Source organism: Glossina fuscipes, unplaced genomic scaffold (genome assembly GCF_014805625.2).
Source record: "Glossina fuscipes isolate IAEA_lab_2018 unplaced genomic scaffold, Yale_Gfus_2 60755, whole genome shotgun sequence".
NCBI classification, from domain to species: domain Eukaryota; kingdom Metazoa; phylum Arthropoda; class Insecta; order Diptera; family Glossinidae; genus Glossina; species Glossina fuscipes.
The window spans coordinates 310,329-324,876 of NW_024003067.1; the positions used below are offsets into that span (position 1 = coordinate 310,329).

General features: G+C 32.5%; 1 protein-coding gene and 1 long non-coding RNA gene across 2 annotated transcripts; one reads left to right on the top strand and one right to left on the bottom strand.

The window, feature by feature from the left end:
* The first annotated feature begins 1,776 nt into the window (after positions 1 to 1,776).
* LOC119643427 lies at positions 1,777 to 6,277 on the top strand. Its single transcript, XR_005248284.1, has 4 exons — positions 1,777 to 1,957; positions 4,964 to 5,041; positions 5,956 to 6,154; positions 6,219 to 6,277. It is a non-coding gene; the product is annotated as an uncharacterized LOC119643427 (long non-coding RNA).
* Positions 6,278 to 9,773: 3,496 nt separating this feature from the next.
* Positions 9,774 to 14,028, bottom strand: LOC119643424 (zinc transporter ZIP9). The gene is made up of 3 exons (XM_038042772.1): positions 13,930 to 14,028; positions 13,511 to 13,871; positions 9,774 to 10,327 (listed from the first exon to the last, which is right to left on the bottom strand). Exons 1-3 carry the CDS (start codon positions 14,026 to 14,028, stop codon positions 9,804 to 9,806), a joined length of 984 nt encoding a protein of 327 aa, XP_037898700.1. The 3' UTR covers positions 9,774 to 9,803.
* Positions 14,029 to 14,548: the final 520 nt, after the last annotated feature.

A 14,548-nucleotide genomic window follows, 5' to 3' on the forward strand; every position in this document is an offset into this window, starting at 1 on the left:
AGAGAGCGAGCAATGTGGTGTCTTTTAGGTACTGTACTTTATAAAGTAGAATAATTTCAATATACTTATATATTACAAGTTTTCCACTATATTATAAAAATAATAAAGAATTCAACCTTTTCTCAAACTAACACAACAGAGGCTGACACAATGAGGCATCATTTTCCTGTTAAAAACATGCTGAGAAATCTAGTTATACCAACTTAAATTTTTACTTGTTATTAATCACAGCAAAGTAGTTTCTAAATACTGAAATATTTTTGTGAAAATTTTATATTAAGCTTTTTTTCAGTTCCAGAATAAATTCTAACGTTGTGTATACAGACCACAACCATTTTCATTTCTTTCAAAGCCTAAATTTTTTAGAGAGGTGACAAAACATTGATACCATCATCCATTCACATTTTGATAATTTTTATTCAATCTTATTTTTGCTAATCTTCTCTTTCTAAGCCAATACCTTCTCCATTATCTTTGATTATGTCAAGATATCTAGCTATCTCCATTTATTATTTTCTAAAACTCTATAACCATTGTGCTCAAAACCTGGCAAAACACCTAAAACCTGCGTCCCACTTTTTTTTTTGAAGATTTGAAGCTTTATTTTCAATTAAATATATATAGTTAATGAAACATTCGTATACATATTTTAATTCAATAGCATGAATCTTTGTTACCTTGCTCTAATCACCAATAACCTTCGAAAAGTATTTTTCGCCATTTAATCCAGTAGTAGTATGTGGACCGTTTAGATAGGTTTTTCGTTATTCTTTCATTTTTAAGTGCTAAATTATGCATTTTATTTTGTAAACACTATAATGTACGTTGCGTTTTTATCTGACCCTCCTTTGCCTTTCGGGCTCCGCGGTGGACGCTACTTTTGTGTAACAAAGAATTGTCTATTAATCTGAACTTGTCTCATTTTGTTCTCTGTTGTATAAAAAAAACTATATATGTTAAAAAAGTCAAAAAGATCGGATGAATGCATTGTTAAACTGGCCAGATCAGAAGTAATGGCGAGGTATCAATTTTTATCACACAGACACTCTACAAATGATTACGCTAAAGCAATGCACGTGCTGTAACCCTTATGAGCACAAATAGAACGACGAAATTTGTCAAATGGGCTGATCGAATTCCTTAGGCCGCTCTATACCCTGCCCGACCTATGGTATCCAGCGACCAATCAGTTTGTATGGGAGACCCTGAATTTAGCCCCGACGACCGCTCTAATTTATTCTCTTCTCAAAGTAAGAAATTTAATGTAATTCAACTTTTTTTTTTTTAATAAAATGATTATTTTTACATATATTTTATAGATTTGAAAGAAACAAACTCCTAAATATAGTTTTATTCTAACACGTATTTAGGATTATATGTGGCCACAGCAAATAAATGAATGAATATAAATCGTTCACTAAACTAGATATGAAATTTTCCTTTTTCATTTATATTTAATAATAAAAAGAAACAGGTACATGGTAAGCCTTTTTTTAAGATTATAAGACTGCATTGCCGAAAAGCTATACTAACCAATATTCAGATCTGCGCACATAGAACTCTCATTTATTTTAATAAATTAGCAGCTAGACGTTTATAAATTTTGATTCCTCCGTTTTCTCTCTTTTACCGGTAGAAAGCATGTTTCCCAATTTATTTGAAGCTTACAAAACACTTAAAACGAATTATCAAATGTGTATACTTGTGTACGTTTGAATTTGCTTTCTTTTGGTTTTATTTGTCTGCAATCACGTTCTCGTTGCTCCAAAATTTGATTTTGTAAACTGTGTTTAACAATCGATTACATCGTTAACAGTGTCGACAGTGATTATAGCGATGTTCAATATACTAACAAAAATGATGATGTTAAATTAAAGTAGACTTGTAAACACTACGATAATCAATGAATGTTATGAAGAAGAACAAAAAAGATCTTGATTAGGTGTTTAATATACAAGTACGTGTTCAAAATTCTTTTAAAGGCATTTTTCTTGACATTGCCTTGTTTTGTACTATTTTTATTTAATGTCTTTTTCAAACTTGTTGTTTTTGTTTAGTTTTTTGTTTACTTATGTATATAAAAATTTTGATAAATTTTTTTAATAAATTTTGCTTATATTTCTAGTAATATGTGTATACGTTTAAAAAGCACGCCTTGATTTAAAAAAAAGAGAATTGTTTGTAAATTATAGTTACAGTTAAGGGTCGTTAAGAGTCGAGAGTTGTCGTTTAATTCGTTCATTTTCCTCTATTAAGTTGACATTTTTTATATTTTGCACCAATTCAGATTTTTCATCCTATTCGCATCAAAATCCGCGCTTCATTTTCACAACCATCCGTTCACTTTTCTTTTTTTCCAGCAGACCTATACCAAATTTCAGGCAAATCAATTTTTGCTTTCATATTGTCATTCACGGTCGTTAAATTTAATAAGCCTACATGCCACGGAGTTACATTTGTAACAAACGTTACAAAACAAAAATCAACTATTATAACATATTCCGCATGTTAAAAAATCTTACTCTAGTTCTCTTGGCAGGCCTTGTAGAATTTATTTGCCACACATAATTTTCAAATAGTTTAAACTTACATCCCCTTCAGGTTCTGTGTAATTTTCCTTTTACAGTGTATTTATTTTTCCATTAAAAATTTGATGCATTCTTTTTAACTTCACTTTTGATGTGATATATTAGATGCGTTTGCAACAGGCATTTATTGGGAAAAATTTATGCAATATATGTGAATCAAAATATTTTCTGCAGCCCGAAAGTTTGTTGAGAGTTGGAGCTGGGTTTTCGCCATATCTTCTACAAAAAAAAAAACATTCTTCTTACTAAGCCCGTAATATAAAATTTTTGAACAATATTAACAAACGATTGTATTGATTAAATCGCTTTCTCGTTATTTCCATTGATGTTGCTGTTTGCCTCAGACGATTTTTCAAATCAAGAAACTTTGAATTTTGTCCCATAATTTGAAATTGTGCTTTAAACTATCTATATTTACCGCAGTTAAAACATGCTTTTTCTCGTTGCTTTTCAATTTTAAATACATTTGACTCAGTTTTACTTCCTTTGTCTTGTCCTCCTAGTTGAAACAGTTTTATTTTGCTTTTTACATAATCAACTGTTTGATCTTTTTTTATGAGCACATTAACTGAATCACCTACAAAAGGTGAAGATCCTGGAAGCACTTTTATCATGCAGCCCAGTTTTCTTTTTCACTTATATTTGCATGTGCAGTTTTGAATTCCTTAATAAATATTTGATATTCAACAAAAGAGATACTTGAATTTTCAAAGTCTTTGAAGTTCACTTTGTCTAATGTGATCCTTACATAAATTTGTGGTGTGTGTTAATATTTTTAAGTACATTTCATTGAACTTTTTCATAATCTCTGTTTTTGACAAATTGTAGTTAATCATTTGAAATTCTACAATAAATTACGTTTATAGCTTATAAATCTATTTCTTTCCACTCTAATTTTTCTGATGTTGTCCTTTCTAGCTTTTTTATTATTATTATTATTATTATTATTATTATTTTTAATTTTAGACTAATGAAATGAATTCTTAGACTAAAAAAAGACATTGAGCACTAGCAACACAGGCTATCGGCTCTAATTAAAAAAAAAAAAAAATTTACATTAGATAGTGAGCTTAGTAGTATTAATAAAGTAATGTATAGAATTGATATTCTGTTCTGAAGCTGATTGTAGAATGTTCAAAGGGTTAATCGTTCCAAATGCAATACTTCTAGCCAAGGAAAAGTTGAGGCAGTCGCAGAGAATGTGCTTTATAGTAAGAGTTTGTCCACAACAGCAGATTGGGGGAGAAGACTTCTTCAGGATCCATTGGTGAGTTGCAATTGTATGACCAAGGCGAATTCTCGAAAATGTTTGGATCTTGGTTTTCTCAACATTTGTTGGATATAGAGGTGGAGTTAATTGAGGGTTAATGCAAGAGTAATGTTGATGATGGTATTGTAAATTTCCTTCTGCAATTTTCTCTTTAACTTTTCTTCCAATGTATCTTTGAAGATCCAACTTTTCCATGACATCATCCATAATTAGAGGAGCAGAAGCAGCATACTTTGCCGCTCGATCAGCCTGCTCATTTCCCAGTAAACCGATGTGACTTGGTACCCATAACATTTTAATTTTTCCGTCGGGTGTAGTGATTATATTCCTTATCTAACTTTTTTATTTCTTGATATTGCTTTAATTTGAGAATCATCGTAATTCGTTTCTTCCAACATTCGTAATCTTTTCCTACAAATACAAGTTGTAACAATGTGTTTTCGGTAGTCCTCTAAGATCTGTCCAGTTATAGTCTACGAACTTTATTATGTTTAGGGCCACTCTTTAGTGACACTTAAAAAGAACTCGAGGCTGTAGAGACTGTTGCACATGCCAGAGCTGAGCTAACTAGTTCGGGATATTTGGGGGGGTTTTTTAATTTTCTCTCATGGACATCATTCACCCTACCATAGCTATAGTCTCCTTCGGCCCCTGATGTCTATGGGAGACCCCGAAGTTGGGTTCGAGGACCGCTGAGCTATGAATAAGAAAATTCTTTTTGTTCATTTTTCTTTTTATTTTGTCCAAAATTTAATATAATAAGATGAATAAGAATGAATTTCGGTTTTTAAAGTTTCTTTCTCTCTTTTGTTCAACTATAAATATTCTTTTTAATTTAATATAATAAGAACAATAATAATAATAATAAATCAGCTATAGAAAGAAAATTTGAATTTTAAGTTTAAATATCATTCTGTTGTAGTAACAATTGTTTAATTTATATAATTGTTAGTATGTATGTATGTTTCTATGTTATGTATAATAAGAACACATTGCTATATATAAATCGTTTATCTATTTAATTAAATAATTATTAAATTTTTTTTTCTGTTTATTTCTGTGGTCACAATTCACGTATTTTCTCTACTTACTTATTTCCAAACAGTGCGTGCAATATTTTTGGGCAGTGACTTGTGAATCTTTTTAAAAATTCAAAATCGTAAACGCACCCCAACATATTTCCGTAAGCAACTACTCTCTAATAAATTACCTTAAAGAGCATCGAACCATTAATCACTTATAGGAAAAGAGGAATCATGTTCAAATTCCATTCTTTCTTTAGGATAAGCCTTCGAATGTAAACGTTCTTTAACGAGAACATAACTCATTTGTTCATATTGAGGTGATTTGAATTCCGCCAAGACGTAGTACATATCAAACCAATAGAATTTCATATTTTTTAAATGCAGGTAAAGGTTAAAAAAATTATGCGCTTTTTCTTTGCCTAGTAAAAATATATATGATCTAATTTGATGATCACAACGATGAAAAATTAAAAAAAAAAATAAACTCCCTTATTCTTTTTTTAAAAAGTTTTGTAGACTATATTTAGTGTTGACATTACTACACAATTTATAACAATTTTCCACTTGAAATTTTTTGACGCATCCAGGCGACAAAATGGCAATTCTTGGACACATGCATACTCCATAAAAAAAAAAATTTCGAAAATTCAATATGTAATCAGGATCTTTCCTATTTTTTTTTAGTGCCTTGTCTTTTTATTCACTCAATATTTTTATTTTTATAGATATACATCTATATTTATACTTAATGATCTTCGCTCACTTAACAAATTTTTTCATTATATTTTGTATGAATATAAATTTTCTCATAAATTTCTTTTTTTAATCCTCAAATATGGCGCCCAGCATTTTTATACATTGTGCAATTGACGATTAGAAAATTAATTTCCAAATTCGAGCAAGTTTTTAGTACTTTCTTTCTTAAGTATTATAAATAAAATTTATTACAAACACTAACAAATTATTCATAACTTTACAGCTGACTAATCTATATTACGTTTTTCAAATTAATTTATATTTTATAATTATATGTAACAATAATTTTTAAATGTAGTTTTCCTTTTTTTTTTAGTTCTTGATTAAATATTTCTTCTCTAAACTGAATCACCACTACCAAACTGACAAAGAATCCCGCCATTTTCTCCTTGAAGTTGGTTGCAGTTTATTTTTTTTTAAACGTTTATCCTCTTTACGAGTGAAACTAGCAAAACCCACCTACTACATGGTTATTTCTGTCACAATTTTTATATGATACAACCACGTGTTACAAGGTATTTTTAATTCATCCATAATTTTTTTTGTTAAAAGAATACTTTTTCAATATCAATATTTCAGGAGAAACAGAATGTAGTTAATCACTTTACTTGCAGAAAAAAAAAATCCCTATAATTCACATTTAGTCATAAGGTAAGCGCTCCACAAAATTGCAAACATTTTCCTGCTATCATGTTAAATAAAACGCGTTTATAAAATACTGTTATGAAAATAGCCTATTGGATGATTTGAGTTTTCATGAAAATTAGTCGATTTTCTAAGAAACTGAATTCTAAAACAAATGAAAAACAAGCACATATTCAAAACGTTTTACCTGACTCGTGCAGCGGGCGATTGCCAAAAAGATTAATAGCAGAACATTTAGCCGAAGAAGGGATCAACTCACAAAATTCGGGATGAATTTAGGTAGTATAAGTGTTTGAAAAAGGGTAGATAAGCAGGATATTTGCTAAAGGCAAATTCTTTGTAGTCAACACAGTTGAATTACAATATTTGAACCGACAAGACCAGAACGAGAACTAAAGCATTCCACACAATGTGTAAATATATGACATGAATTCAATAGAAATCAACGTAGATGTAAATATACATATAGGAAACAACAGCGAAAAAATTAATGGTAAAACTAGCGAGCTTCTTGGATAATTACTAAAATAAGGAATTAAGAAATATGAATTTAAAAGAAGCGTGGAAGTGGACTTCACTGACGTAGTTGAACAAAGAAAGGAATTGGTTGAATGTTTCGATTTCGCAAATGTATTTTAAATTGAAAATAAATCGCTTTTATTGCTCCTTTTTATGTCTTATGTATATTATTATTATTTCTTATGTACAATAATATAGAATATGAACCAAAATTGCAATTCAAAATATATAAAAAAGGTTTAAATCAGTAGAATCGTTTATAAATTTTCCGCCTTCATTTCTACTTGGCGTTTTTTTTTAATTTTGTATTACACTCGGGTGTAGAAAACCGCACACCCCTTACATTTTCACTTCGAACTTAAATATACCAGCGAACGCAATGTGTGCTTGTCGGTTGGCTGGGATTAATTTCGAGCAAGTTGCTGGTCTGTGCGCTGTCAGGCCTCCTGCGGCTAATCTTTTTCTAACAGTCTACCGGCTGACTTCTGCTTCTTCAATTTTCTGATTCCCGAGTACAAGTGCATTCGATATTGAATCGTGTTTTTGGCCAGTTCCTAATCCCTGAGTGTAGCCATTCGTCTCTTGACATCGCTGACATACAAGTCGAAGAGCATATGAGCTTAAATTTAATCGTCATGCCGCTGAGCTTTTGTTTTGTCCAGCTTCCATTAGTGCAACCACTCAAGGCGCTACTTCCGGTATAGAATAGTCTTGTATTCGGTAAAGAATCTTTCGAACTGCGAGTTGGTGTGCAAGTGATCTCATTTCTATCAGTCTTTGCCCTTTCATACCTGATCAAAATCGCGGAAGCAGCACTACCTGAAATGATTGATTTTGGGTATTCCTATTGTTTTATTGCTGCTGCGACGATTTAGAAGGTCGAGGGTAAGCATTATGTGTTTTTTAAATGCTATAAACTCGTTGCTAATTATAAAACTTAAAAGACTGCCTTATAAAAAATAATATTTTCAAAATTCTCTATTATGCAAATATTCAAAGAGTAGTATATAAGATTTAAAAAAAGTATGTTTCTAGGTTAGTTGGAGATATCCAAAGATTACTTTCTCTATGAATGGACGGGTGGGCAGAGAAATTTGAATAGAAACGCTGCTCGACCCAACAAATCCATGCTGCAATTTTTCGTTCAATTGTAGTCTGGCATCAGAACCATGACGTAATAAACAATTACCATCTGGTGGAACATTTAAAATCCAATAATCTGATAAGCGATTGCGAATTTCGCTTCCGCAGGAATGCGTCCGCGTGCGGCTTAATAGCCTATCTAATGGAGACGTGACCGGGCTGCCCGTCTTTAGAATATTCTATCTGCAATAGTCTTTGCAGCCATTGCATATAATTCCGCTTTCAAACCAAACGCACGCGAAACTATTTGTTCTTATCATTCGCTTTATCAAAATTCCTTTTGGACCAAGCGGCCACCTACGTAAGAAACATCCTCTGAGTGACTGAACAAAGAAAAGCTATTTTAATCGAATTGAAGTTGTTAAGATAAAATATATTTGGAAAAAGTAGTATACAAAGCTGTTGAAATAATATCTGCTTTTACACATCTGCAGATGGAAGAAGCGCAACCATTATTTTAATTTATGCAAACGGCCTCAAGTAACTCCTACCTCATTGCCATTAAGGTATTGCATCAATGGTCTAAAATATTAAAAAATTTCGAAAGCGAAATTCCTATTTGAAATTATGAAACGAAAGGTTCACGTCTAAAATTTTACCTCAGTTATAAACAGCTAGAACCAAACCAAGCATCGGAAAAAGCAAGTACTGTCATGGCAAAGCTTGATCCCTTCTATGTCTTTAGCCATTCCATCTACGCTTTATATAATCCTCTCAGTAAGCGCGTCCAGTCCTTACAAAATCAGCTACCATCAGCAACTTTGAATAACGGCGACGTGGGTGCTCGTATATTTGAAACATATTCTCTTCACGAAATCTGCGAAAAGCAAAGCTAACTTTAAAACCCCAACCGCGGCTCCGTTAGACCACAACTACGTAATGGGTAATATTAAAAAGCCGCCGTAGGTTTTTTCGCGGTTCGAACTTCTGTTTGTACACTACTCTTTTCAAATGATTCCGAGCTGCCATGTGGTTTGTATTTAGCGCCTCCGAGATTTCCGGACGGTTTGCGTGCCGGTCTTGCTACACCAATTGCAACATTTCCTCGACTTTTTCAGTGTCTGTGAGTTGAATCTTTGAAATCGAAATTTCCGAAACGGAATCGAGCAAACAACTCCTGTGTCCATTCTCACCACACACTTCATTAATTTTTTTTATATCATTTTTACCTATTTTATAGTAAAAAAGCACCACATACAGTATTTATTCAGATATTTCTCTCATTTTCAACTCAATAAAACATTTATGCGAGCAAAGAATTAAAAAACTGTCTTCACAAAAATCCACGCTGAAATGTCAGCACATGTCCGTCTGTGACAATCAGGTGAGTATAGTCCCGTTTGCAGGCATCAACATCATCGTCTGGAAAATTTTAGGTAAGTGTTAATGACTAATATATCTATGTCAAGTTTCACTTCATAATAAATCCATTAGATGCGAAGTCGATATGGATTTGTAGTATGTGTTTGCACACATTCTCACAAAGCGACTATTCGTAGCGAAAGATTATAAATACACATGTGTCCAGGCGAGAACATATAAATAAAATAAAATCCATATTGGGCCAACACTGCAACAGTTGCGTTCTTTCGGCATCTTTTAACAATTTCCAATTAAGATACACTAGGACAGACGCTATTACTTTTGTGTGCAGAAACTTCGGAATCCATATATGTATTGGTAATCACGACAGCTTAAAACGTTTCCATTCATGTCAAATCTGAAGTCAAATGAACCACTTAAAAAGCTGTATTTCATAAAACATTGAAACTGCAATTGATTTCAAAGATATAGGTATGTTATTTATTATTTCATATTATATACATAGATTGCAAACTTTACATGTACACAAGCAAGCTAATGTTGATGACTGAGGGTTATAAATAATGGGAGTAGGGAGCCACAGATCATAATCACTAGTTCACTACAACGCAAACCTTTCGTTGTTATATGCTGATGACTGGAACGAATCAGTATGTCAGTATCGGGAGCTCCTTCTAATTGACGGTAATCATGTTGTAGACGACTATGGGCATGATTCGCAGCCCCCTGCGTAAGTTCTGGCAGTACATGTACGGTGGCTACGTAAAGAAATGTTCCTGCCGAGAATAACATGGCGATTCCAGTAGCATTAACAGAGTTTAAAGTTTCTTTTTGCTCTTGTCCGATTCCAAAATATGTTAGCAATGTAAGTAAAGGTGCTGAAAGAGAAAATATCGCTAAATGCCGGCGAATCTTCTGACGATCGATTTTCTCATGCAACAAAAAACTAACCAAACCAAATGCTGCAGGAGCTTTATGTAACATGATGGCTAAAAACACAATTATTTCCACATCTTGATGACTTGTGGTTGCTGCTGCACCTAAAGCCACTCCATCCGCTGAAAGAAAAAAGAAAATTTGTGAAAACATTATATCCCAATGTCAGTTTAAACAAAATTTAACCCAAAATGATAGGTCTTGCATAAAAATCGGTGCGATTATTTTATAATGAATATTTTTACATATAAAAGGACAAATAGAAAAGAAAGCGGGAGAAATTGAAACACATACAATAATAAATATTATCATAAATGTAATATTCTAGAGAAGGTGTGAATAACTTAGTACACTAATAGTAAACGTACATGGCATAGTTAACATTCAATTTATTTTGTTGCCTCGAACACTTCTTATATAACCACAATGGCGTTCCCTAATCATTTTCAGCTCTCTTGTCTTCAAGCGACTCAAATCGCATTGCTTCATGAAGTAACTTTGGCTTCGAAAATAAGCAGACCGAGCTATACAAGTTGAGTACCGCACTTTGGTTGACCGTATTGATTTAGTTTTTGGCTAGAAATTTACGACAAATGTTAATCTGTTAAAACTATCATGTAGAATTCGCACTATGAATTAACTTAGAAACACGCCCGGCCGTCGCTTGCTGAACATTTATGCGTACTTTAAACTTCTTTTAATGACTAATAGAATTTGAATATCTCCGTTTGTTGCACGCCTTTTTAGGTGTTAAATATCAATGACAATTTCAATCAACCTTTGGGTCTAACGCACAAAGGCTAAACTAATGGGAAGCTAATTGAAGATAAAGAAGTGTTATAAATCTATTCGATTAAACTTAAAAATCTACAACTGTTATCGTTTAATCCGTATGAACACAAAATGTGTTGGTTCAAATACGAAAACGACGTGTACGGTTTAATCTCAACGTAAGCGGTTTCAAGGATGGTTGGTACTTTGAATTTTGATTCATAAAAATTGCTGTATCTGATTATTTGAAAATAGATCGATAACTTACAGTTCTCACACACTAAATGATATAAAAATCCACTTTTAAATATTCTAAATTCCTGTACCGCGCCTGAACTGCTTTATCCTTCAATCAAATGTCGAACGCTATTTACGCTAAGAAATTCACTTAGAAATTATGGAGATGAAAATTTCTATCCATTACACTTTTTTCGCAAATTTAACACATTTGGTGCGCGTTACAAAAGAAACCCTGAAATTGTATTATTTCGTTTTTATCCATACGTTCCTAGCTAGCATAATGTCGTAATGCACGATCATAAGTTATACCATGGTGAGAAGCACTATTGATAATAAACCGGCGTGAATAAAATTTTACAGTTAGCACTTCTAACTTGCGCAAAACCTAGTTTACATGATCAAATCACGATAGCTGAGGATGAATTAGATTGTCCGTTTTGGGCACCAACTCACAATATAATAATAGCAGCAATGATGAACTCTTCATGAAAAAAGGATAAATTGAAATCAGTACGAGTTTTAAACGCAATAATAGCAAATATTATTTGATAACATTTTCTGTAAATTGTTTTGTAAAAGAAAGCAGAAGTTATTCCCTCTGAACAATATAATACAATTTTTAACAAGCCATAATATAACATAATATAACATAATATAAACTTCGCATATTTACCCTAATACAATTAACCTAGAATCAAGCCAATATAATTTCTTGTAATACAAAATTAGAGCAAGCGAGCAAAATATAAGTGAACAGCCGTAATTTCATAACAAATTATATTTGTTGCACTTGCGGCATGAAAATACATATTAATGCACAAAAATACGACATACTTTGTTTTGCTGACTGTATTGAAATTGTAAATACTATTTGTATTATAATTAATTTAGCCAGAGAAATAAATTGTAAGACTAAAGTCTACCGCACTTGAGATTTGAACCCCCGACCATTGAGTGGTTAGTCGAGATCCTTTGTCTACTCGGCGTCAAGCGGATAAAATCACCAAAAAGGGGCCGTCCGAAGTTTTGTTATTGGATTCTCCCATTTTCTGCGAACGATACATACATGGTATACCTTGTGACGATAAGCCTAAAGATATTGCAAGTTAATTTTTGTAGTAAAGAGAGAAAGGATATTCAGTTTGGTGGAAGATTTAAGTGTCAACACTGGTTAAGCAGTTTAGAGTTATGGAGGTAACTTAGGCTATGTTGGCATGACTTGTTACTTGAACAGCACACGGGTTGCATATACCGATATTATTTTGTGAAAGACAATATATCTTCTGACAACATTCAACTTGAACATGTATCAACTGCAGATCGATTAGCTGGCATTTTCACCAGATTATAGCTAATTAATTAACTCGGTACTGAAAGCTTGTAAAAGCGTAGTTTTGTAAAGTTAAAGTTGAAAACTCTGGTTGAAATAAAATTATTTTAGAGATAAATTTAGGGGAAAAAATGAATAAATAGATAAAATTAAGGAATAGGAAAAACTTGTCATCAGTTGAAAGCACAAATTTGCTTTTTTTTTGTAAAGCAAGATGAGTATGAATACATAAAATATTTTGTTGAACGTCTATACATAGGCTTGTTCTGCAAAAGTTTATTCATGTTTCTCTTTCTTCACTCTTAAATGTTTTTTCAGTTCCTTTTATGCCACAAGGATAGCTTTAGAGACCATATAAAGTGTATATATTTTCGGTCATTATTAAATTGGGGACCCCAAATAAGGCATCTGCGTCTGGCCAAAAGGATTATGCAAAAAAATTCGAAACTCTCACACGCTGATTAGTATTGGAAATGGGTCTAACAAGGGCACTTCTATAATTCAGCATAGATTGGAAATATTCCTACACTCCGGATTGTTTGCTCAATATTCCACTTCAATTTCAATATGAAAAAGTCTTCACCATAAAGACTGAAAAAATTAGTCGCGCTCACCCAATATTAGTCAGTTTTTTGCTTTTTTAGAATGAAAATGAGTGATGCAAATAATTCGATTACAACCGAATGTCAATTTCTTATAACATCAGCCTTCCATGTGTGCCGAGGTATGTTCACTCACGTAGTTTGCCTTAACAATATATTAGAATAACCTGGACAAAAATTTTAAACTGTCATACGTTGAACTTTAATACGACACTTAAAAAAAATAATACGCAAGTCTTTCGTTACTGTAAACTGTTTGTTTGCCTAGAGGGTTGATGTTATTCATTTTTGCTAAAAAAGATGAATTAAATATGATGAATGCAATTCCTTATTTAGTTTTAGTTGAATATACTTTTGTTTACCTGCAGCATGTACGACTAGCCCTAAAGTTGTTGTAATATCTTTGTCATTAGCAGAAGAGGCGCTATGACGTCTTTGGGAGATTTGATCTATTAACATCATGAACACAAACCCCAATATAAGCGAGAAGCCAATTGTCCGTGAATGATCAGGAATTTCATTTGAATGATGTCTATGATTGAGTTTCGTTACTTTAGTGATATCAGCGTTAGCAACAGTAACTGCTAATAAACTTGCCGGCATAATTTCTTTCTTTACTATTCCTTCTGTGTACAGTGATCTTATACCTTCGGGTATGATAACCGTGAGAGCAGTACCTACCAGCAAACCCGCACCAAGCACCGTTACAAATTTAAGTTTTTCCTAAGTAAATTTAATAAATGAAAGTAATTCAAAAGACTAAGAAATTGTTATTATTCACCTCGCTCAATTTCATAATAAGCGGTATGCTGCCTGCAATGTACGAGCCCACCAACATCACAGTTATTAGCATTAAAAGTATAATGGTTTCTTCAGCCATTGGATTTTTAAGAGAAAACGCGTTTATGTGCTAAACATAGAAAGGTAGAACAGAGCGAGATATCGGCTCGGAGCTTAAGGGTATTATTTGTTTGTTTGGATTCAACGCACTTTTATTACTTTACCACACACAAAAGAGATCTACGGAATTTATGTTTGAACTGGATTCGTAAATTTCTGCATATTGATTAAGTAGTTCTTGCAATCGGATTGCCACGTTTCTCTATTGTAATATATACTAACGTGATGACACTTGATACTTTTGCTTTGTTCTTTAATGTTTTTTCAACTAGGATTTTTCATTCATTTCAGTATAATGTAAGCAACACTTTGACTATTGTTGAAGCAAGACTCGTCGAAACAATTAGCTTAATGTCAAACTAATCCGCTAATATTACATCAACCCCGTCGTTTAAATGGAACATAGTGGATAAAACCAGTGTAGTGAGTATCGTTTTTGATTAATTAAAAATTGGTTGTCAAAATTACGTCATTTGAAGAAAACAACTTCAAGTTAGCTG